At 33.5% G+C, this 26,771-nt stretch overlaps 1 protein-coding gene across 1 annotated transcript; it reads right to left on the bottom strand.

The window, feature by feature from the left end:
• Positions 1-1,969: 1,969 nt before the first annotated feature.
• Positions 1,970-25,036, bottom strand: LOC104525315 (calcium-activated potassium channel subunit alpha-1; the record flags this gene model as incomplete). Its single annotated transcript, XM_029085072.1, has 7 exons — positions 1,970-2,056; positions 3,480-3,585; positions 5,434-5,544; positions 19,867-19,977; positions 20,075-20,166; positions 21,844-22,014; positions 24,961-25,036. Coding segments are annotated over 7 exons (754 nt in total), but the record flags the coding sequence as incomplete, so codon positions are not given.
• Between the last annotated feature and the right edge of the window lie 1,735 nt (positions 25,037-26,771).

Raw genomic sequence — 26,771 nt, 5'->3', positions numbered from 1 at the left:
TTAAGCAAATAATACACTTGCAATTATTATGTCATCTTCAATGATTATCTTCATGTCTTTGAATCAACATAACTGATCAAATTTCCCAATGATAAATGTCTGGAAAGAATTCCTTTCTTTCTGCCCCATCACATATTATTTATTTATAGTTGCTAGACATTAATTATATATATATTCATTGAATAATGATTTTGTATGACATAAATCCACATGCAAATTCATCTTAATTTTTATGGATTATTCCAAAACTCAATAATGAAACTGATATCTGAACTCCGAATCTATAAAATATGGGGCTAATTCCATAATCTGCAGCTTGACTGTATTCTTAATTATTTAGTGAGCCTAAGGTATATTTAAATGTGTACAGAGTAAAAGTGTCTGGAAAGAAAAACGTTTGAGAAATTAATGGATTGATAATGTTACAAAAAAGGAACATACAATTTAAAAATTAAAAAAGCATTGAGCAAAATTAAAGAGAGAAATAGGCAAAAAAAAAAATCAGCTCTGTATATACAAACTAAAGGTAGAAAAAAGAAAATAAAACAATCAAAATGAAAAAATAATATGAATTATTATGAAATCACCACTCTCATAAGACTCCAAATGCAATAACTGTTTACATTAGTGTTTTGTAAGAAGTATCTTGCAAACTGCTTGTCTAGCTTGTGCTTTGAAGCATTTTATCAAAGCTAGAGCACTAAATAAGAGAATTAAACAGATGAAAAAAGTTTTATGGATGATTTTACTTTATATTATCTTTTGGAAGAAGAAAACAAGACTTCCTTCTAATTTTCCATTTATTTCTGACTTATTTAATTAAACATTCAATTTTGTTGAATTAAATTCCCTTAACGTGAGAAAACACAAGAGAATTCCACTCTCTTTTGCATTTTATTACATTAAATTTACTAAATCTATTAAGAATGCACTAATTGCAACTTAAATATTTTTAATGTATTTATGCAATTAATGTCAAAACAAAGTTTCTTGCCCTGAAACTCAAAAGCATGTTTGGAAAATGAAATTAGACATATTTAAGCTCTGCACCTTCCACAGACAGCCAGATCTCTTGTACCCAGTGAACTTCTTCCACAGGAGCAATTTTATTAATATTTTTCAATTTCCCCCTTTCCTTCAACTCACAGCATGCAAACATCTGACACATCAGTAAAATCGGTTAATTACACTAGCCAATTCTATGTTAGATAATTTTTAACACATCATTGACATTTTAATTTTAAAAAGGAGAAACTGATCTCATTAAAACCAGGGTTGTATGAACAAAACACAAAAAAATGAATGGCTTAGCTTTGTTGTAACTTTAGCTGCCATCTACTGACTGACTCTTTCATCTTCTTCCTTCAGAGAATATAAGGAGGAAAGCAGGACAAGATCTGCTAGTCCATAATGTGGTAAATGTCTTGTCAATCAAAATAAACAATGTTTGGTCTTCAGTGTAAAAAAGAAGGATGGACTTAGAACACCACTGTATCATTACCATCGTGAAGTATATACCTTGCTTTCCCTCAAGCAGCATAATTACTTGAAGAAGCAGATAAATCAAGGAGCAATGAGGTATGAAGTTATTAAGGGTCCTTCCATCCCATCATTAACATCAGCCCATGTAGCATATGCACTCATGTACCATATTGTTGCAACAACATAACTGCAGGCCCTTTCCTCTCATTTATATTGGGACTGTGTTCAGCTATGAACACTTAAACCCCAGGTCTTGCTAAATGACTAAGAGTACCAAAGCTCGTGCTTCAAGTGTCTCTTCTCACGCACTCTTTCTAAAGCAGCTAAATTAAAACAGTTTAGGCAGGAATTTAGGGTATCCTCATGTCTGAATTTTTGAAACAATACTGTAATTTGTCCCCCACAAAAAAAACCCTACAATGTTCTTCAAGGGCAACAGATAGCTAATCAGACTTAAGAACCAAAAACCTATTAAAAACTAATGAGTTTACCTCATAATATTGGAGGCATCTTCAGCATCTGGGTCAGCACAGTATTTATTGGCAAGGATTAGGCACGCATCTGCTGACTCTATCTGAGACACCAAAGAAAAAGCAAACATAAATAGCAACCTCTCTTTTGAGCCCTTCTTTCACCATAAAGTATTAGGGAATTCAACACTGCTATCATGAGTGTGAATGTCAGTTCTTAATACTGATAACCAAAAATGTTTCAAGGCTAATGTGAATTAATGTGAGTGATGATAACAGCTCTCATAAACACATCAATTTCTTGAAACTTGCTTATGATGCTCAGACCAGGTCAGTAGTTTAATTATTGATTCTTATATTGTATTAGCTGAGGCGTGAAGGTGTTAATGGACATATCTTGTGTAATCAGCTACTGAAATGTAGACCATTAAATCCATAGGAATTTCCTGTTGTATCAGTACAGTGCTGCCACAAGTCCTACAGCTTTATTTGGGAATTTATGTATCTTCCTATTAGAGACAGGAAGAGAGAGCTGAACTGATGATTTAGAATCTGAGCACCAGTTTTAGAAAGCATGAGGAGGAGAACTGCTCTGTTCACAGGACCTCTATGTTCACACAAACCTTAGTTCTATTTAACTCAAAGCAGATGACAAAAGTATTTTTCAGGCTATACAACCAAATACCAACACAAAGAAGGGTGGAATACAGAACAAAAAATACCAACACATAATTTTATGGTCATAATTAGAACATTTTGTTCTGATGAACTGAAATAGGGTGTGTTGGGCTAAAAAGGTTAAGCAATTTCAAAATGGACAAAAGACATGATTAATACTCTAGAAAGTATTAACATTGCACTAAAATATTCTGGCTTAAGTATCCGGTTTACATTCCATTATAGAGAAAAAAAAAAAAAAAAAAAAAAAAGACAGAGAGAGAAACAGAAACTTAAAAAACTTAATGCGGTATCTGACAGCTTGCCATAATTTTTTTTTTTTCATTTAAGCTTCATGCTTTGCTTTAAGAGTACAAAATAATTTATTACCATACAGAATTGTAGACAATAAAACCATCTCATTTTAGCTACCAAAAATCTTAAATTGTATTTTTTTTCCAGGATTCTAGACAATGGAAGAAGGGTTCGACAGATGAAAATAATTTTCTAATAATGACGAAGGTAAGACAATAGCATTTTAAGCAATTACTGTAAGACAATGTTCTATTATATCAAACATTAATGTAAAATAGACTTTTGAACTAAGTCCCAACGAAAAATTCATAAAGAGTTCAATGGTATGGCAGATAATGTATCTTAAGTTACAGTGTTACTGTAGCTTTGGAGATCTAAAGATATAGGGAAAACAAGGTTTATAAGGGTAGATATTATAATTTATTAGGCAAGCTAACACAGATGGAAAAACAATCTTGTGGGGTTACATGAAGAAAAGCTTTACTGTTTTTCTCCAAATCCAGTGAGTACTTTAAAAAGTCAGTTAGCAGTAGAACAGAAGAACAGAGCTGTTACCTTCACTCTCGCCAGGTCATGGGGATTAAGGACTGAACCCTGATAAAATTCCACCTGAGTGAAGTGTCGTTTAAAAAGAGCTTCCAGCTCAAGGTTAGGGGAGATACTGCATTAGGAAGAGGAAGAAAACACAAGAGCAAATCAGAAGTCAGTTTCCATAACTGCCCCATTTCCTTCATGTATAAACCTAACCATTTATTTATTTTAGGTATTCAAGACTTCTGCTGATGTTTCTCCTGTAGTGTGGAAATAGTGTGCAGTACTTAAAAGGCAAATACTATACTGCTTTCGCCTCCTCACTTCTGTCTACAGCACTTCTAGACCACTTCATTGTGCTGCTGTGCGTGTTCATCATTTGTCAGGTTCTCACAGAGGTGAATCCAGAAGAATTGGTGCAAACATTTGAAAATATCCTCATAGAACATTCTCCATAGAAATTGTCTAGTAAGACAATCATCCTCTGCATGTCCAAACCATTCTCAAAACAGCTGATTGCATCAGAGATCTCAATTCAAAAATCACTAAAAGCCAGAAAAGGAACCCCATAGGGACCTTGTGGCCTGTATGAGCTACAGTTAAAACAAACATAATGATACTGTGACTTTCTGTCTCATTTCATTTTGACATAAACAAAAAAAAATTAAATGGATCACAACCTATCATATAATGTGACACCAACCTTTTCTGATGCCACTCATTAAAACAGAAGGGATATAATAGCTATGTAGTAAATGCATGAGATCTTTGTCATGCCACATGCTAAATTTAATAAGAAAATAAAACAGATACATGCAAATATTTCTGTGAAGGTACAGAAGAAAGCAGGCAGAAACAAGTAGCCAGGTGCTAAACACCCTTCAGGTCCCTATGCAGTTTCCTGATTCGTAAGGCCATGAATTTTCACTGTGGAAATCTGGATCTCTACTTTCCTCTGACAGTCAATTCTTGTTACTACTTAGAGAGAGGAAACAAGCAAACAAATAATGTAGCTACTTGAGGATATAATCTTTAGCTCAATTTGAAAGGACTGCATAAAAAAAAATGTACAAGTGCTGCTGATTCTTAGTTTTTCATCTTCCTTTGTTGAAACATCACAGATGATTCTTCAACTTTTTAATAATTTTCTTTGACAAGAAGAAAAGTGCAGAACTTGCTGCTAAATTAAAAAAAAAAAATATTACTTATTCATAGCTTGCAACACTTCTAAACAGATGCCATTCCAGAGCAGAAAAGATCTTTCATATTGTCTATTTCATATTGTCTATTTCTAGCAGCTTCTCCCATAGGCATGCCAATGCAGAGCCTACAACAAACAGCAACCACCTTACGACACCTTTCCAAATCCCACATCAGAAAAATGCAGGAGACTGTGTGTGTAGGTAAGCATATATGGGTAAAAGAGCACCACTAATTATCACCATGAAAAGAACTCTTATATCTTCACTATATCTCTAAAGTAATATAAAGTTCATTTATATTAAAACTACATCTGCACCTACATTTTTCTTTTTATAGTTTCCAATATGAATTTTTTCCTAGTGAAATAAAAAATGAAAATATGTTTTCAGATAGCATAAGTTCATATGACATACAGTATTCTCCACCAATTTTACCAATTTTGGTAGTTTCACTAGAAATATTTGACACTAAAGAAAATTCGCACATCTATTTATTAGTATTTCAATATTTTTAATTGCACAATTCCATTCCCACTTCAACTATGTGTTTAGCTATCTACCTCACAATTGACACGATTAGGTCTGAAGTCTGCTTGAAACACCTATACTTAGCAATGGGTTATAAAAATTGCAGAAAACAACTTTTTTTCAAAATACATTGTTAACAACAGTAATTGCAAACATTAATTTTATGGTTATTTGGAGAAAGATCCTCTGTCTTCAATTTAATGAATTTTAGTAACAGATGATAAAACTAATCTTGAAAGATTACTCACTTATGCAGAAAGACGATTTCTACGTTGACATCATCCCTATCCTTGTGCAGGAAGTCCTTCAGGAAGTTGGACACACTTTCAAGTGTTATGTGACCACAGACAACTATGTGCCTGTTACAGAAAAATGAGAGTTAGTCTTGCAAAGAAGTTTTAACAAGCAAGCAAAGAAGGAGATTATAATTTATTGGCCAAAAGAGTGTTAGTTATCTTCTTGATGTTTCTCTAGATCCTATTCCATGAAGTCAAAAGGATAACATCAGTTCCAAAAGGTGTTTTGCAATTGCAAGTACATAAACGTTCCCATTTGCAAAGCCTACTGGTAACAAACCATTTGGCCAAGCTGTATTACATGTCTAACAATAAGTGGCATCACTTATATATATGTTTATACACTGTATTAACAAAGTCTCTTTCAAAGTCATATGTCTTTATTTTACATGTCTTTCTCAACATCTTTACCTCCTATACTGAGATTTACTGTTTAAATTTTTGGTTTATGACATAATGAGACAGCAAATCTCCCTAAAATGATTTGATATTTTTCCATGGTTGAAGGCAGACACTTATGCCAACAATGCAGTGCAAAGCTTGCCAATTACAGGCCATAAGCAGTAAAAAAGCAATCTTTTTGCTACCATAGCTCCCACAAGGAGAGTACATTACAATAAGAAATCATTATTTATTACACTATTGCAATAGATTGCTTAGAAAATCAAAGTTTGCACAGATTGTGATGTCACAAAGGTTGTACTGCTCCACATTTCCATTAATAGATGTATCTGACTGTGAGATGGAAGCACAATATATACCTACATACACATCCTTGAATTATACATCTTAAATTCTGAAAGGCTGAAAAAAAGGCCTAGGAAATTGCATTCTTCCTGACTTAAGGGATCTTTGCTCCTTTATTATTGTAAAGCAAGTCTAAAAATTTATGTTTAAAATATCCTACACTGTCTCACAATTTCCTTCACAGAATACACTCAATCCCAGCTTCCGTTACTGTTGTGGGTTTAAGAAAGATGCTGATTTTGATATGCCAGTTGCTAACACTTCCAATTAACACATTGCTCATAGGAGTCAGGAAGAGGGACAAGGTGGTTAGTTTCTGAACTAACAGAAAGTCAACTTCATTACAGTCATATAGCCCATGCACAAATGCTACAAACATATAATTTCACAAACTTATTTGGCACTTGAGCCGCCAAATGTGAAGTAATTCCAAGGGTAAGAAGCAGACCAGCCAAATGTCACCTACTTCATAATTTTCTGTGGAAAACTCAGTAACACAGAAACCTCATTGGCTGTAAACAACAAATAATAGGTGGCAGCAATGATTACTTTGTAATAGGCTATAATAGGAGTCTGTTATTGCTTCATAATTTGGTGCTTGATGAAGTGAATGTGAAAAGTGCATAGAACTCATTGGAAAATGGATAATTATGCAGAACAGAGAATAAATCAGTAAAATGCATTATGAAGTGAATAATATCACCATTATGTACAATTATTTTTGCAGTGGTTCATATGGTCCCTATAAAAGCAAAACACGATACACTATTATACTAGCACACCATATGATATTGATCTACTATTACAACTTTTATAAATGGCATAGCACAGAGTTTTCATGCTTTATTTAGAAACATGATAAACTCAAACACTCCTTTTGCATGAGTTCTTAGTGACATCACCAGGACTCACATGTAAATTTAGAAATAGCAGCAGTCAACAACTTCAATGGTTTCATTCTTTTTAACAGGCAAGGAATAAATGTTTATACGAGACTCTGATCATGCTGTTTTGTATTTAACATAAATACAAAAACTTCTGAACTTCTCTTGCTGAAATAGCTCTGCAGAGTGTCTGCTTTGGCTTCAGTAAGATTTTGCTCAATTTTAACCTAAGTTTTTGGTGCAGTAAGTCTACACAGCACCGAGTTATCGACTGTAAACACTTAAAAACACAAGAACCCCTGAGTTAAAGCTTTCCTCTTTTCTGACGTGGTAAGAACAATATCAGAAAACAAGAAATAAAATGTATTAACTCATTCTTCTTTGGTGCAAGGGGTCCTTAGGAGGTTTCATCTGGGATCTCTGCAGCTTGGCAGAGTTTGCAGCAGCCACTGAAGTGGATAAAAACATGCCTATATTCCCCCCTTCAGAAGCACTCTTCCTCAGTTTCCCCAGTGGTCAACTGCTTCAGTTGCTACCGCTATGTGTGCATAAGTTATTGCACACACAGTTAGGTCAGGATAATAACCTTCAATACAGAAGGGTAAAACATGATTTCAAGCACTAGGATTCACTCCCCATCAAATGGATGAATCTCCATCCAATATATAAATGTAAATGAAAAACCTCAAGAAAGTTTAGATTCTGAAGAGATGTTTAAAACCTGAGCAGTTTACCAGATTTAAATTCAGAACAGACTGTTTGATACACTTCATTATGCTAAAATATTGGGAGGTTCTATCTGCTTAGTGGCATTCAGCACTTTTCCTTAGTGTAAACCCAAGAAAATGATAAACAGCAGATAAAAATATTATTTGTATTCCTCCTACTGTCTGTACACATTTTCTCAGATTACTAATTTTAAAGTATGGGTATAATTTTCTTCAAATGTATCCAAGGCCAGGTTGGATGAGGCTTTGAACAACCTGGTCTAGTGGAAGGTGTCCCTGCTCATGGCAGGGGAGTTGGAACTAGATGATCTTTAAGGTCTCTTCCAACCCAGACCATTCTACGATTCTACAATCTATTACTAATTAAGAAATTGAACTTTCCATTTGCATAGTTGATACATTATTTTTAATAATATAAATAATTTCTTCTTGTAGATAACTGTTTTGTACAGATCCTGTGCTATTAGCTTTAGCAGGGTCTATTCCTGAGTGCTCTTGTGCTACACTGCATTCCTGTGCAGAAAATTTACTTCCTTTCTGTGAGATTACACTTCATATGGGTTCTTTTCTGTCATTAGAGTCCACATTTTAAAAATATAGGTAAACGGAGAGAAAACTACAAGCCAGACAGAGTGTGCAACCCAAATTACTCTATTGCAGAAAAAATTTTCATAAGATTGCAAGATAATTCAGATTGGAAAAGACCTACAGAGGTTATCTGCTCCAAAAACCCCCTACTAAAAGCAGATGTCTTTGGTAAAATAATTCAAACCTGTTATGATTCCCATTCAGTAGGGTTTCATAGCAATTTGCTCCAGTGAAAATAAAATATTTCGTTATCAAATACTCCTCCATTTGAGCAACAGGACTGATCCTTTTATAAGTGTCAGAGGCATCTGCACCCTGGTTTCATTTTAGCACTTTGATTTGGGGTTGGACATTACCTATTCCTCTACTCTTTGCTGTTTCTATATAGTGCAAGACAGTGTCCTGAGTATTGATTGCAAGAAAACCTCCTGGTTTTAAATAATATTTTCTGATGAGGTAATTGCATCAATTTTTGGTTGAAAACTCACACACACAAAAAAAATCTCCTTTTAACATAAATTATATTTTTGTTTAGCAATAGAAGAAATATAAACCAAATTTCCTACTTGCCCAGAAAGAGTTATTAGGTACATTATTTAAGAAAACTCAGAGAGCTAATATTGTTCTAATCTGTCCTGTATATAATTTGAAGATTCATAAATTCCTCTGTTTATTTCAATAACCATTCCCTTCCCATACACCACTCATTTTCTTACACACACTGTGAGTTTAAATAAAGCTAATATACTGGATACTTTTGCTTTCAGCTAGAGTTGCTTGGTATAAAAATATTGTATTAATAATTTTGGGTCAACAGAAATGTCTAACCTCTGCATTAAGCTTTTGTTTATAAAAAACCTTAAAACATTCATCTAAATTATAATGATTTTTTTTTCATTCTTTAAAAACAAAATTTAGAAATTCCCCCTTACAATACTGAGAAACATGAGTCAGGAATTTAGATATTTTAATTGCTGATAACTATTCAGAAGGACTAAGGTTTCTGTTAAGTACTAGTTGGATTGGTATCATATAACAGAGGTGAAACTGGTTTAATATACCAAGAGGAATCCATATTACATTATTGTGATCCTGCAAAAAGAATCGTTTTAAAGAGAATCAAAAGTTTAGGAGCCATATTGTATCGATCAATAAAGCCAAACTACTCTATTCTCTCCCATATGTACTTAACATTGTCAACATTAATTACAGTGACCAAATATGAAAAATTAGTACAGTTCTACACAGTTTATTTCAGCTGTGATTCTACACAGTTGAAATTCTCTACCTAATTTTTTTCCACTCAAGTATTGACATAATGATACATTTGCTAAGAATACACTAGTTTCTTATAAAGTAAACAAAAACTGACAAAAGTTACAAAGCTACAGAAGATATAAACAGTTTGAGGAAGAAAAAAAATAAAATCAGCAAAAGCTAAAACATCTAGAATTCTGATATGAGGTAATTGAGAACATACACTTAATCCATGTAAATAGTACTGTAAATGAAAACAGATCTACTGTGAACAGGATTCTTTAAAAAAGATCTTTGCATAGTTCTTCATTCAGAGGATACAATACGAAAGGCAAATCTTTTGCCTGTTTATTTTGAAAGAAATTACATCCATTTTAGTGGAACAACTATAAAGAACTGGAAAAAACTCACTCTAACTTGTCTGTCATAATAAATCAAAGATAATAAATACAAAATTCTGTTCCGCATTCAGCTGAATACATAGTGTTCACTTCTCAAGTAACTAAATGAAGTGTGGCACATATTAATCTAGATGCCTCTATGAAACTATAACATTTATAACAAATACATATACTCAAATCTCTTTATGGTATTTCTGCTTAGTGTTCTGATCATGTCTTCATCCATTGACTATCTAAATTCATTCTTTGTATACCAGTAGCAGGCCGCTGTATTTGAAGTAAACAGGTTCTTGTAAAGTCTAAACAGTTTTCCTCAACAAAGGATGGGTCTCAGTCACTTTTTCTTATTAAGAAAAGTCAATAAATGTCAACAGAAACTGTACATACGGTCTTCTTGTCTATTAGTGGTATTATTTAAATATACCAGTTTACAATACATTTCTAGCTGTTTGTGCTTTTTATTATTTACCTATTATTCAAGATTCTATTAATTCAGTTCAATTAAGTGAAAACTTTATCCATGTACTTATGTGTCTTTCTCTTATTCAGTTAAACACATGTTTACTTTAATATAAACTCTGTTTTATATTGTTTTATATTTTATTTACTTTAATATAAACTCTGCTCTCACATTAATACAGATAGAGTAATAGGTGCTGTACAGTCTCGATTTCATGTTTTTCTCTTTTTTCACAGAAAACTTAAGCCCAAGGGTGGTTCTCTAAGGATGACTTATTTAGCAAATATTTATAGTGAGACAGATTAATATGACATAATATTTTAAACGTTAAAAAAACTTGCCTATGGATTGTACATATGACAAAAGCAAATACTGAGAACTAGAACTGTCATCTAGAATAGACACTTGTGGACCAAAAAAAAAAGACACATCAAGTTGGTTTTTAAAAAATAACTCTAGCATGTATGAAACTAAAAAATGTTATTCCTAAACTTCCCTTTTTGCAATAGTCTTTCATACCTGTGAACAGAGCTCTGAAATCAAGACATAATAATTTTTTTAAAATTCAACCGTAAGCTCTCTATTTTCTCACTCTGATTTTCAAATCAGGCTCTAGAAACCTAGTACAAAGGAGAGAAATAAAAAATATTCAAGGACATAGCAAATTGTCTGTCAAGTGTGTAACATCCCAGCAACTGTATTTTAACATCTGTTCTCCTTCAACTATTTGTTAGAAAGTAAATTTTCGTTACTCTTCACTCCTGAAGGATTAAAAATTTCAAAAATCTTGAAGTTATTGAGAAGCCAAAAGCACTGAGCTTCAAATGTATATAAACATTAAATATATAGAAGAATATTATTATACTGTGACTGGAGATGTGATTGAAGTCTGTGAGAACGTGTCTGAGGTACCTGTAATTTCTGTAAATTGGAACTGATAGCTTCAGCTGCCAACTATTCAGGAATCAGAGTGAACTCATGCAGCCTGTAGTGAAGCTGCTGTGATTAATTCTGACAGAAACTATCTGTTTTTTTCCAGTAGGTGCTATGTTCTTTGGAATCTCTCTTGTATTGTGAGTAAAGAAAAAGGAATTAGTTAACACCAGAAAACAGTCAAAGAGCTATATTCAGTATATGGTATACAGAACAGATCAATGGAACAGCACTCAATCATACATCAGATTAACATAAATGGTAAATCATTAATGTCAAGCATTTGAAAGTTACCTCTGATGCAGACATTAATTTATGTTGTGACCAATATAAGTATGTAAAATTAAGAATTGACGAGGAATCATTTCAAATTATCTTAAACATAAAATTGGCAATGTGTGACAAACACAGTCGCACACAAGAACCTAATTAGTTGTGAATTATTACAGTTATGTAACTATATCAAGTAGACTTATACAAATCCAAGTTTCAGTCTTGCTCAGTGAATATTGGTCATGTAGAAATCGTTTCTGAAGCACATAGAAATAGTACAGAAGAATTCAGTTACACAGGACCTCAAATATTTTATGACCACCTAAGTGAGGTTTCTACTAGAGAACAGGCCAATATAGTTCATTTCAGATACCTGAACCTGGATAAACAGCACACTCCTTCTTTAAACTGCATATTAGAGCTTGCATCCAAGTCTGTTTGCAATAGCATGCTATCATAAATGATTCATTGGGAGTTTTGTTTATTTCAACTTTCTTGCTCTGTTACTGCTATACGAGTTTATCTTACATTATTATGATGTAAGGAATTGCACAATGCTTTTCTATAAAGCAAGTTAAAAAATAAAAGTTAATATTCTTTGCTTGATGCATACTTCTGAAACTGCAATAATAAGAAGAAAGCACAGTGATTTGTTTCTGCCAGGGGCTGGATTAGTTAAGAGGTTTCCACTGTAGCTTAAAGTAAAGGATGAATATTCATCCTTTCCTTCAGTCTTAATGCTAATATTATCTAGAGTAAGAAATAAGTGAATATTTTAATATAAAAAGAAATAAAAATTATTAAATGCTATGGCATGCACAAGGACTCCATACTAGAAAGCTTACAGTAAAACACAGAAATAACCATCTCCAGCATTAGCATCTAAATTGCAAACAGACCTTAAACTACTGCTCTAATCCCTCCAAACCCTAGGCTTCCTTCTTCTATTTTGTACAGCAGATATCACACACTCAATACACTACACCATTACTTTTGAAATAAATTTAAAATATTTTTCCTTAAGTAAACTGCTTTCCATGTTCCCACCATGACTCATTTTCAAATTGTCTTACACATTTCTAAATTCTCACTGTGTCAAAAATTAACTAAATCCTAAGCAAAGCAAAAGTTAGCAAAGGCATTAAGATTTTTGAGCATTTCATTCATGAGCACAGCCAACGCATTTCTTTCCATAGAAATCACCCCAAAATGCCATGACTAATTTTCTGCATCAGAACCTGTGTGAAAACAAAAAGTCATAATTCATTAAAACATGTGGGTTAATTCACCACTTCAGCCATCTCACTTGCACTCCTTGGAATGTCCACACCTAAAATCATGGCCTGTATATTTTGTGGAATATGGTAGATCAGCAGATTCATAAACCAGATTCAGTCTGTCTTGGGTCAAAATTTGGACAGTCACAACTGCTATTTTGATGCCAAACCCAGAAGGTTTTTTGAAGTTTAGGCAGAGGGAATGAAAAGTTGAAATTTTTAAAATTTTAACTACAAGTATAAAATTAGCGCTTTTATTGTAGGAATGGAATGTGATTTGAGACCTAGAATATACTTTTTTTTAAGTCATAATATTGTATTTGTCATTTCCCACATTTCCTGACTTGCTTTCATAAGAATGGATATAGTTTAACAAGCATGCAAAATTGGCGGAAAAAAAAAAGTTTGCCCTATTAGTTCTATCTGTCTGTCTATTTAACACTCTATCACCGAGACTTCTTTTCAAACAGTGGGATTATAAGAATGGCTAGCAGATGGGAAATAGAGATATCCCTGGGGATCATAATGCAATCCATGTCACATTCTCTTATTACATTCTCATCCCACTGGAAAATAATATCTTACATACTGTATCAAATAATTTACTATAATAAGATAATGTCACTTTCTTTGGAGCTATGCTTCTCATTACTGCAGCAAATGGACCTTTGCCAAAGTATCTGGATAAGTCTTATTTTTTTTTTCCTAATTTTTAATCAGATTCAAATGTCTAATGAGTCCAAGATGGTCTGTCAACTTAAATTATCTGTTTGTCTTTCTGTTTACCATATCTATCTGTCTACAGTTTTTATTTTTCTCTGTGAAGTTTAGTTATTGAATCCCATGTTTCCTTCTGGAAAGAATCTCTAACAGATGATTCTTCCTGTTGATACATTGATGATTTGCTAATTTATGGCTTGTAAATTTAAGAAATCTGAAGAAATCTCTGGGAAGCAGAGCAGATCATGAGAAGAGAAACAAGAGGTTTTAATAACTTATACCATAAATAATTGAGTTTTCATTAAAATACATGTTCTAATCTTATATATTAACTATGATAATGCCTTTGGATCATTTTTTAAAAAATATTTTGAAAATTTAACAAATTTTAGCATAAATATTTACTACTGGGATAAGATAAGCAGTTTATATATCCACATACATGTATATAAACTAAAATAATCCCTCTCTCTGCCGGTATCTATTCATGTGAAGCTGTGTTCTGCTTGCTGCCCTCATAAAGAGTTTCCACTGTATCTGATAGCAGTTTCACATGAAAAAGGCAAAAATAATTTAGTCCATGGAATTAAAAGTCAATAATGCAATGTAGAGGAAAGGCTGAAAAAAAAATCATTAAGTTATGTAGTCTCTCAGTCCATCAGTTTACAAATGTTCTTTCCATACGTTTTCTAGATCTTTGTGCAGGCTGATTTACAACTAATGCCTTCAACTAGAAAATATTTCACAAAATTGAAATCCAGTCTGATCATATGAACACAGAAATCAGACAACTGAATAAGAACGATCTTGATTCTCAAGTAAACTAGTAAATGCAGAATAAAAGGTTAACTATAAATTAGTAGAGGTAAAACAAATCTGTATCTTTAACCAAATCTCAGACCAGATCTGAGTAATATGGATGTTATAAATAAATAAATAAATAAATAAATAATCTTGATATGTGTCTTTTCTCCCAGGTAACTAGTGATAGAACAAGAAGCAATCGCCTTAAGTTGTGCCAAGGGAGGTATAGATTGGATGTCAGGAAAATTTTTTTCACTGAAAGGGTTATCAGGCAATGGAATAGACTGCCTAGGGAGCTGGTTGAGTCACCATCCCTGGAAGTATTTAAAACATGGCTAGATGAGGTACTTGGAGATATGGTTTAGTAGTGGATAGGTATGGTTGGACTCGATGATCTCAAAGGTCTTTTCCAACCAGGAGATTCTATGATAAATAACACAGATGATCGTGTAAGTCCTATTTTGGCTAGCACTGAATGTGAAAGTTCCAAATATCACAAAAAGAGTTGAACAGCAGAATTCTACTTATCCAAAAGCAATAATTTATTGAGGAAACTCTCTGTCTCATAAGACTTAAACCCCGAACTTTATAGTTAAGAGGTTGGAGCACTTCAGAAAATCATCCAAACCCAAAGTGATCACTATCTCTTCCAGAGGTATGCATGCATGAACTAATCTGTTTATTTCTACATTCTAAAAACAAGAGTCTACCAGCTATGGTGATCAGGTGGCAGGTACCTTTTCATCCTTCTGTGGTACTTCATTTTAAAAATACCACTTTAAAATGATCCCTTGAATACTAACACACGAGTTCTACAGATAGACCCTAAACACAGTAAGTCAAATCACAAGCCCTAAAAAGAAAAGAGCTAAATGCAGATAGGGTGTAGGAAATCAGTTGCTGGCCTCAAAATTATTAAGAAAAATGTCTAAGAGAAGATATAATTCGTACTCAAGCTATATACCATTTCAGTTTGTAACTGAAGAAAAAAAGGACAAACAAAAAAACATAAGACTTCCCCTGCTTATACTTATAAAATTGTATCTTTTTTTCTAAACTAAAGTCTAATGTATAGACTTTTTATGATACTCTAACAAAAGGTCAGATTTTTTTTCCTTCTCTACTCAACTACAGGTTACACCTAGCTTTTAACTCCAGTATTTGTATCCAGTATTTTGTCATTACAAACTACTTTATCTGTTCATAATGATACTAGTTTGTCACAAATTTGCTTTATGACATTACCCGTATATAACTTCATTCAAGTATATGCTTTCATTAGTTATTTCTTAGTGATTTAATAAGTTTCACAATGTTTTAGTGAGATATATCTTATATAATATTGCAGGTATTTTTCAGTGTGACGACAAAATTTGGTGATGAAGCAATTAATAAGAGTTAACCTTCATTATAAATTTGTCTACTTTGCAATTTAAAAACATTTTTCATCTTCAGAAAGCATAAACTTGACTACGTTAAATCTCACAAAAACTCTGTCAGGTAGTTACTAGTCTATTAATAATAAAAATATGCCAACTGTTCCACAGAGAAAGTGAGTTACATTGTAACCTACTTCTACAGAAATCAGCAGATCTTTGGCTAATATGTAAAGAATACTATGTGTAATACCTGCTTTGCAAAAAGTATTTCCCAAAATGCAAAACTACAGAATTCATTGAGGGAAATGCACAGGAAGGAGAAACAGTAGTGACTTAATTACTCATGTGAAAGAAAATCTATGTAGGACTCAGTGTGGAAAATATTGTAAGCCACATCACTGTTATCCTAAGATACCTCTTAGCAATATTAGAAAATAATAGGTTTTAGAGTTCTGATGGCTTACCATGCCTGAATTTTATTTCCCAGTTACATCTTAGTCATATACATTAATATAAATTTTCTTTCTTTGTAACTACAGCTTGGTTTTCTCTATATCATTCATATTTAGTGGTGACTATGTCAAGATGTAATTGTTTTTTTCTCAGTATAACTAAACTAAGGACAGTCTTTTCTTGTCTACTGACCAGTTGATTCTGGTGTATCAGGGCACAAAGTAAAAACATTACAGAGTCTTCTGATGAGCTGATCTGTATACAGCAGCAAAACAGCCGTTTAGCAGCAATCTCATGACCTACAGAGCAGATCTCATTGCTTATAAATCTGAAATTCAAGACAAGGATTGTTACATTTTTTGGTTACTTGAATTTTTTTACACTAGGTTGCATTTGTGTCAAAGTCATTACCCTACTTGTCATTAAATATGTATGTTTGGCCTTGGTCATTGTAGACACATTGGTATGTATTTTGGTATATAAGCAGCAGCAAGTACTGTTGTATTTAACACGTGAAACTTCAATCAAAGACTATAACAAAATTCCTGCTTCATGTTCTATGAGACCTTAGAAGTCTCATTACAGGAATATATTACAAATCAGAGATTAAAAATTAAATTTAAAATTTAAAATTCTCCATGGACTTTTGTAATAAAACTACCTAGTATCTAGTAAATTTAACCAGTTATCACTGGTTGCATTCTGCCTACAGACTACTTCTGTTCCTAAACTCTGTATGTATGTGTCTCTTCTAAGAGAGAAGTAAGCTTCCTTATTGTGCAAAATAATTTCTATATGGTTTATGTGTCCTTTGGGACTTTAGTGGCCAAAAAGCAAAATTAAATGTGAGATCAAACTTGCTGGTGAGTTGGTTGTTTTTCTTCTTTATTAAGCTAGTAAAAATGGTTTTTATGCATACATTCTAGATGCTTCAATAGTTTCAATTTTATTGCAAGGCTCTCCTTAGTATTAAAGCAATGTAGCGCAATCCTCAAAACATATATAGTCATATGTTAACTTTAACTTCCCACCTAAGTGTTTAATAATCCTACAGAAGCATGTTATTCTACAGCATAGTTCATGAGACAACATGTATAAACACATATATAAATGTTACAAAGCAGATTCCATGTATTTATCTATTTTGGAGAAAGTTAAAAAGGACACACATTTGCTATTTTAAGAGCTGAAAATAAATCTTTCAACAAAATTTCGATGCTTTCATTTTGTTCATGCATTTAATTTTATCTGGAAACTTTCTGACATTAGGAATAGAACAACCATAGTTTCTCATTATGTTTGCTGCCAGAATCTATGCTTGGTTGCTCAACTGAAAACCTCACATTGCTAATTACTACCACATGCCCATATCCAAGCAAAGGAAAACTTATTGGTTCTGACAATACATTCTCTCAACACTGAATTCCAAATGAATACTTAAATTTTGGCCAAATATAACATTTCATCAATCTTGTTCTACTGACTGCAAAAGCAACATCAAACAAGGGGTGCTAATGGCTTTTTACCATGCAGTTCTCAAGCTCAGATTCTCTGATGAAAGACCCACATGAGTAAAAGACATCTTTAAACTACTTAGTAATTAATAATTGAACCAGAAAACAATGCATAAAGTTAAAGCAAACAGTTTGTATGCAGAGGACAGAGCTGAGTTTCAAACGACAAGTTACATGGGCAGAAGAGATCAGCAGAAAAAGCACTGATTGTTAACAAAGTGAGACTGTGCATATAAATAAAGACAAAAAGAAAAGGTGAAAAAATAAAATTAAGCACGCCCCAAAGCTAGCAGAAGCCTGTAATCTGGAATTGAGCTTTTCACGATGTGGGGTTCTGACTGAAGATCAGGTCCAAGTTTAGAGACATCTGAGCAATGCTGGGTACTAGTGACAATGTAGAAGAGGAGAGACTAAAACTCTGTATGTAAAACAGTTTTTGATCATATTCTACTCTGCTATTACTCCTTTGGAGCCTCAAAACCAGAGGTGTAAGTTCTGTGTTTGAAAAATTTCTCTTTGAGAAACCAAGTGCGAATACAAATATGGAACTGAGTAGGCCTCTGTCATAAATAAACATTTTAGTTAATTACTACTCTATCTCAGAAATAAATTAAGGCACTTTGTTATTCTAGATAAGTGAATTATGATGCAAGTTTCCAATATTAGTGCTTAAATTAAAAAACAAAACAAAAAAGACTTTAGGCACTTGAGGGTCTCTCAAAAAATTAAAGTATTGAAGTTTTCAATTGTGTCATCTAATTGCTTGAGTACTATTGAACACACAATAGTATAAGCTATAACTAAAGAAAAAACTTTGGTTTATCTAGCCAGATGTAAAACAGTGCTCTAGAATTAGCTCAGTGGAACATTTACAGCATAGAGAGAAGAAACAACTTGATAAAGCCATAATCCACATTTATAAAATGATGTGTGGGTGAAAGGAATAAAGTAAAAATCATATTTTCTTAAAGTACAGAGAGGGCCAATTAATTAGATGTGTTGCTTGCAGTACCTTCTTTATGTTATAGGGAAAGGATTCTATATGACTAGTCTTTTGGGGCAAATATATCTCAACCAGTGAATGTCACAATGATATCTAATGAAACAAAAGATGGCAACACTAAAGGTGATATAGAGGAGAAACTACTATATCACCGAGTACATCTAGTTCATTAAAGGCTATATCCCAGCAAGTCTAGATGCTGAGAATGCCAGAAAGAGCTAGTTTTAACTTGGTCAAGAAAACAAACAGGCTTTTAATAGAAATGTAATGAGCTAATGCTGTCCAATAAAACAAAACTCTTGCTACCAGGTAAAAACAGTATTTTTTACAGGTTTGGGTTTTTTCCACACTGTATTGATACTAAAGCTACTACTTGCTCTTTTTACATGTTGTGTGGAAAAGGATCACTTTAAAATCCCTGGTCATGGATCCTGAAATCATGAGTGTTTGCAATATTCATATGAATACAGTATGACCTGCATGAGATCTCAATCTGCTGTTTGAACAATGAGAAACAGCACTATCAGACTTCTGACATAGTCAGTCTAATGGAATAACCTGATCAATATAAATATTGTATTTTGCACTCCAGTAAACACAAGTTTTCTAAAGAACCGAGTTGTTTGAAAACCACGTGAATTATCATTGTCACTTAGTTAAGAGATGACCACATGATAATCTGATGTCCAAAACTGTGAAGTGACAAGTCGACCTCATTCCAGAAGCTAACAGCACATGCAATAGCAGCATTTTTCACAAAATATGTCATTGTAGTCTGAGTGGTATGCAGGTTCTCCTGAAGCAGGGGCAAAATGTTGTGACTTGTACCATAGCATAGCCCAGGTCTCTAATTATAGTGTGACAATTCTCCAGTGGTAACATCTGATGTCAAGGAATACAGCCTTATAAGCTGTGAATCAGCTATTACCACCTTCAGGGGCTTCTTAAAGTCACACAACCACACCTGGTCTTTTTTGACTTACTTTCTGCCTCGGGTTGAGTTAAAAGTCCCGCCGTATTTCTTCCGATTAAGGATGAGAGCAGCAATTTCTGGCACGTAGCGAGCAAACATTGCCTACATGCATGAAACAAAAACACAAAAAAAAAAAGAAAATGGCATGCAGAGAGTGTTCTACTGCAGCAGAGGCAGCAGAGCCTCTTGGGATACTTACTTTCTTCCACTAACCGCACTATAGGAACCACCATATTTCTTGCGGTTTCCTATTAATTCTATGATTTCAGGGACGTAGCTGGCAAACATGGCCTAAGAAGAAGATAGGAGACAGAAGAAAAGACTAAAAAGAGAGGCCAAAGAAAGGGGGATGGTGAATATTTTCAGAAGATATATATCTTTAAGATCTGAAAATGCAAAAGAATTAGATCTATGAAGTTGTTTAAAAAGAAAATTTAAAAAATACAAAAGTTCTTCTCAAACAAAACAAGAGGGCTTAATGTAAAAGTTGGTCTTGGAGAAGGTGCACATCTTATAAATTAAGAAAATGGTCAAAAGAGAAAAAAATAGGCACACAAAATGAAACAAGAGCAAAATTCAAAGAGCAAATTAATTCAAACTGGTATCTAATTATAAAACACACTCCTGTCTAATTCTTCCTGAGGAGAAGAGGGGAAAAAATCTATCCAAGCTCCACTGAAAAAAAAACCCAAAAATAAGTATTGTTGTCACTGTTACATTTCTATTTTAAAATACAGATTTTTTCCCCCCATGATTAGAATTCAAAAGAAGACAAAAACAAGATGGAATTAGGGGTTATTCCCTCTGTCAAGAAAAAGAAAGCTCATTCCCCCACCCCCAAAAAAAACTCTTCCAAAAATTTATGTTTTTAAAAGGACTGGAATAACACAATAGAAAAAAGGTTTTGAGGAGAAAATAAAAAATATTCTGCCATGTTTTGTCCAACAAACATCTTCCTTGTGGCTGGATACTTCGAAGAGCTACTGCCAGTTGACATCATCATTGCCATCATATGTCAATAAACATAGATGGGAATGCATATATTTATGCTTATATATATACTCATATATGTATATGTGTGTGTCTCATATATGGCATTCATAATATTAGTTATATACATATCACCTCAGTAAGATGTATGTATATGTGAAATCAATATATGAGAGCAAAGTAACAATATACATATGAAAGTATATGCACAATATATATTGTGAGTCATCCATAAAGCACTTACCTTGCACAGTATAAATATTAAAATAAACCTTGCTGTTTTAGAGAATAACAATGCAACAGATCCTATAGTATTACTAACAGCGATAAATGATAGAAAAGTTGACATAAGACAATTAGTAACTTTGGTACTATGTACACAGAGGACAAAGAACACGAGAATTTTCTGATATAAATGCATACCGGTTATGGCCATGCAATAAATTATGAGTTAAAATTGTGCTACATGACATGAAAAGATGTTTGAAATTAAAGAGAATGTGGTTTGCCATCATCTGGATCAGGCAAGCTGCTCTTTAAGGCAGTCCAAAGCCACAGTGTTTGTTGGAATTCTGGGAAGGAACACAGAAGGGTGGGTAGGACTTCTGAAACCGCAAAGTGCCTTTAAGTATCAATAGCAGCCTCAAAAAAAAAAATGCACTACAGTCAGTCACTAAAAAGTAAAAGACTACAAATAACATTATAAATTGAAATATTAAGACACTTCATGTATTCACATGCATTACTCATTTAAATGGATTAGAAAAATTCTGACTTTACTAAACTGGACTAATTTGACAAGCTCTGCAAAAATATTTATCTATAGAAAAAAAGTAGTGTATTAAACATATTTTACAGTTTTATAATTAATTTTAATTCACAAAAACTGACCTATTATTTCTTTGATTACAACACTGAGATATACATGATCAAGTATTAAGGTAGGTGGAATAATAATTATTTAAAAAGTGTTTTTACCAATCCCCCAAGGATGAAGAAGACCATGAAAAGGCGACCAAGGGTTGTTTTTGCATAAACATCTCCATAGCCAACAGTGGACATTGTAACCATTAGTAAATAAACACATTCCCAATATGTTAGCGGTTGATTATTTTGGAAGTTTTCCCATGGATCCCCTGAGTTCTCCACCTAAAATGAACAAAAAAACATATAATGAATTATTAGAGTTGTATCATAAATTAACTCTACTGATATATCCATGTGCATTTGTGTGTGTGTATATATATATAATCTCACATATAATGTAAAGTCTGGATCCTTTCCTGTTATTTATTTTGAACCAAGACAGAACCTAACCCTGTCCCAACTATAGCACTACAGTTCTTTTGCCAATATGCATAGCCTTGCCAAGCATACTACTTATGGAAAGCATCTTTTCCATTCACCACTAAATAATGTAACTTATTAATGCAGCTAGGAAAATTCATGTTATACCAATTTGTTCAGAGTGAATCTTACTTGTAATATAATTCTACTTCTTAATTTTTTGTTTTAAAGCATTATGTAGCTATTAATGGCATTGGTGATGTTAAGTTTAGTGAATCACTATTACTTTTTGTATTGGGTTTGTGTGGCCAGGGTTTGGTAGTGGGGATGGCATAGGGGTGGCTTCTGTAAGAAGCTGCCAGAAGCTTCCTCTACGTCCAATAAAGTCAATGCTAACCAGCTCTAAGACAGACCCACCACTGGCCAAGGCTGAGCCAATCAGTAACGATGGTAACGCCTCTGTGATAACATATTTAAGAAGAGGAAGGAAAAAAAAAAAAAAAAAAGGCACATTTTGCAGCTGGAGAGAGGAGTGAGAATACGTGACAGAAACAACTTTGCAGACACCAAGGTCAGGGAAGAAGAAGGGGGAGGAGGTGCTCCAGGCACCGGAGCAGAGATTCCCCTGCAGCCTGTGGTGAAGACCATGGTGAGGCAGGCTGTCCCCCTGCAGTCCATGGAGGTCCATGGTGGAGCAGATGTCCACCTGTAGCCCATGGAGGACCCCACACTGGAGCAGGTAGATGCATGAGGAGGCTGTGACCCAATGGGAATCCCACATTGAAGCAGGCTCCTGATAGGACCTGTGGCCCCCGTGGACAGATGAAGGCCACATCAGAGCAGGTTTGCTGGCAGGACTTGTGACCCCGTGGGGGACCCACGCTGGAGCAGTCTGTTCCTGAAGGACTGCACACCATGGAAAGGACCCGTGCTAAAGCAGTGAAGAACTGTAACCCATGGGAAGGACTTAATGCTAGAGCAGTTCATGGAGGACTGTCTCCCATGAGAGTGACCCCATGCTGGAGTAGAGGAAGAGTGTGAGGAGTCCTACCTCTGAGGAGGAGGCAAAAATAACATGTGATGAACTGACTGTAACCCCCATTCCCCATCCTCCCATACCGCTGTTGGGGGGAGAGGTGGAAAATCAGGAGAAAAATTACACCCATGAAGAAGGGAGGGATGGGGGAGAAGGTGTTTTAAGATTTGGTTTTATTTCTCATTATCCTCCTCTAATTTGATTGGTAATAAACTAAATTCATTTTCCACAAGTTAAGTCTGCTTTGACTGTGACAACTGGTGAATGATCTCTCTCTATCCTTATGACCTTTCATTATAATTCCTCTCCCCTGTCCTTTTGAGGAGGGGGAGGGATAGAGCAGATTTGGTGGGCACTTGCCATAAAACCAGGGTCAATTCACCACACTTTTCCAAGAAGCTAGCTACTGTATGTGACAAAGTTATAAATGGAAAAGCACTATGCCTTCTAAAACTTTTTCCACAATAAAAAGTTTGAAGTTTGAAGATTCCTACAGTAGAATAGAAAAACTTATGCTGAAAACAAACAAACAAAAAACCCCCCACCAAAATCCAAATAGTATTCTCTCTCTCCTGATGTAATTAAAAAAGCACATTTTTTTGTTTGATTCAAAAATAGAAAAAGCTAATGTTTTGATGATAAAAATGCTACATTTGTCCAAAGGGAGTAAAAAAATGGTCATCCATGAATGAGAAGTATATCATAAATGAAAATATCCAAAATTTTGGTGCTTCTTTATAAGTGTGAAAATTAAATTACTATCTGGTATAACAAGAAGATAAACATTCTGAATTTCATACAGCTGGATGTATCTCAAGGTAATTCAAGTGAAGTCAATTAAATTGCTCTGGGTTAACATCAATATAATTAAATTAGAATATTAGTCCAAAACCATTCCTGAGTTACTTATTACTACCAGTATCTTGAATATTTCCTGATTCTAAGTTGATCATAAAACGTACTTAAATGACAAACACTTAAGCATACTTAATTATATTTACCACATAAATTAGTAAAAGCTATTAGTTTAAAATGTTTAAAATACAAAATTGACATAAACCTATCATATATATGTATATTCACATTTATGAACTCATATGTACTTCTATACTAACTATCTTACATTTTTTCAGGTATTAAGTGCAGAGTAAACAGCTATTTTGTTTAAAATGTTTAAAATACAAAATTGACATATACCTATCATATATATGTATGTTCACATTTATGAACTTCTATACTATCTTACATTTTTTCAGGTATTAAGTGCGGAGTAAACAGCTATTTCAAAAATCTATGTTATCAGTGACTGAAAGCTACATGAAAAAAAAAGAAATTTAAAGACAAAAGAGAAGGAAATATTCTCTAAAAAATTGCTACCTGAAATGTTAGAAATCCCATTACTTCTCGTGGAAATACAGAACTGCTTTTTTGCTGGTGCAACCATTGATTTCCCAGGACCTCAATATCATTTCAGCTATGCCAACCCCTTCCAGGAAGCACTCCGGGTAGTTATTTAGGAAACATTGCCACCTACTGGTAAATTGTATTCATTCATGAAGTTCAAGTCATATTTTATTGAGGTTATATTACTTGTTATTCAGAATTAGTTTTGAGTAGAAGCCTAAAATTCGAGAAGCTGTGATATCTTTTTTTATTGTACTCTATAGATGTGTTAAGGGATTATCCAGAGCAAGGCAATTACAGGTAATAAAGTAGCTCAGAGAGCAAATGATCCATGAGAAAGTCAATGAAGTATTTTCAAATATACTTACCAAATGTATGAACCCAGCTGCTGTCAGCCACGTGCTGATAAATATAGAGCACAGATTCACTAGCTTGATGGAATTACTGAAAATAAACAAAACCCAACAACAAATAGGAATTTAGACTGGAATTTATCACATATTTTTAATATGTATCTGTATACAACTGCATACTTTAGACTGAAAAAGTCTGATTATGATTTCTGAAGGGATGCAAGCTCTCTAAAAACTTAATCAAAAGCCTATACAAAATATGTATTATTTTGTCTTTGTCGACTTCACATTTGCATAATTTAGATAGCTTGAAAGAAAAATTCCAATGCATTTGTCAGCAGAAAGACAAATGGAAACCTTAGCTACATCTGTATTCATAATCAAACAAATATAAATAAATAATGCTTTTTCACAAGTAATTTCGTTGCCTCTCAGTACACTCACTTTCTCATTTTTCATTGCTATACACCTCAGCATTTATATTTAAATATTCTACCCTGGAATACATCCATGCAGTTCCAATGATTAAACTGAGCGATGCCAATTAAGATTAGCTGCTGAACACTGCATTTATACATATAATTGACTGGAGGTTTTTTTAATTACTTCATTATTTGTTAGCTTGTATGCTTCTATATTCATTGTGCTTTTGACCCCAGACCTGTGGCGGCGTTAAAAATTAACAGCAAGAGAATATTTTTGTTGCATACTCACTACATGTTAAAATTTGCATACATGACCACAGGGCAAGACAATTCCCCTACACTTATAGCAAACAACTAATGAACTATTGCAGCCAACCTGTAAATGTCATGCTGCTTTTGTGAAAAAAATATTATTCCCAAATTAATTAATTTAGATATTATACACTTCTTGTGTAAAGTCCAAAGTAATTTTCGCACAAACTCATATAGATTTATTTGTGGAAGTATTTAATACTTCATATTTTTCTAAAAAACAAAAAACCCCACAAACAAACAAACAACAGAAACAAAGGGAGGAAGGAGAAAAAAAAAAAAAAAAAAGGAAAAACCTACCAGTCAAACTCTGCAAACTCTTTTTAGTCCCACTGAGTAGTATGTTCCCTGTTTTAGCCAGAAGTGATTTTGAAGAAAGGACCTCACTCAGTTCAGCAGTTTTAAAACACCATAAGCAAAACTCACTCCCTTCTCTTGTTACAAAAAATACTATTATTTCAAAAGCTAAGAAGGATATTCAACAAATACACAAAGAACTGAAGTCCATGTATTATTACGTCTAAGTCATCTGAACCGTTCATGGAACAGTATTGGAAATAGCTCTCCTTTGGTTTTCAAAAAATTTCTAAGAAAGAATAATGCCTAAGAAAAATCATTATTCCTAAAGCAACACATTCCAAAAGAACAAAAAATGCTAAGAATTCACTATCAGTGTTAGTAGTAGTAGTTTCACAGTAGAATTAATGAATACTTATATTCATAACTATTTTAAGGAAAATAAAAATGCATTCTTTTCTAAAAAAAATTGAGGAATGAACCTGGAAAATTAATCAGACCAGTTCCATTAAAAATATTTTTAAGAATTACAGTTGGTAAGGTGGGCAACTGCGGGTACTAGGTAAGAAATACAATTGGGTAATATGACAGATGCTTTAATGAATACTATACTCAAAAATAAGATAATATACCAGCAGTTTTGCAATTAATTAGCATTCACCTACATCAACACATATTCCCTATTTCTCTCTTTCTTAAGGTGTGGCTGATTAAGATTCATATTTTGGTGGTGATAATATTCAGTCATAGCACAGGACACCGAACAATGGATTCCTAGAGTAAACAAAATGA

This window comes from Antrostomus carolinensis, unplaced genomic scaffold, assembly GCF_000700745.2.
Source record: "Antrostomus carolinensis isolate BGI_N321 unplaced genomic scaffold, ASM70074v2 scaffold7125, whole genome shotgun sequence".
Lineage (NCBI taxonomy): Eukaryota > Metazoa > Chordata > Aves > Caprimulgiformes > Caprimulgidae > Antrostomus > Antrostomus carolinensis.
The sequence above is the reverse complement of the archived record's forward strand: the minus strand, read 5'-3'. Positions and strand labels throughout refer to the sequence as shown.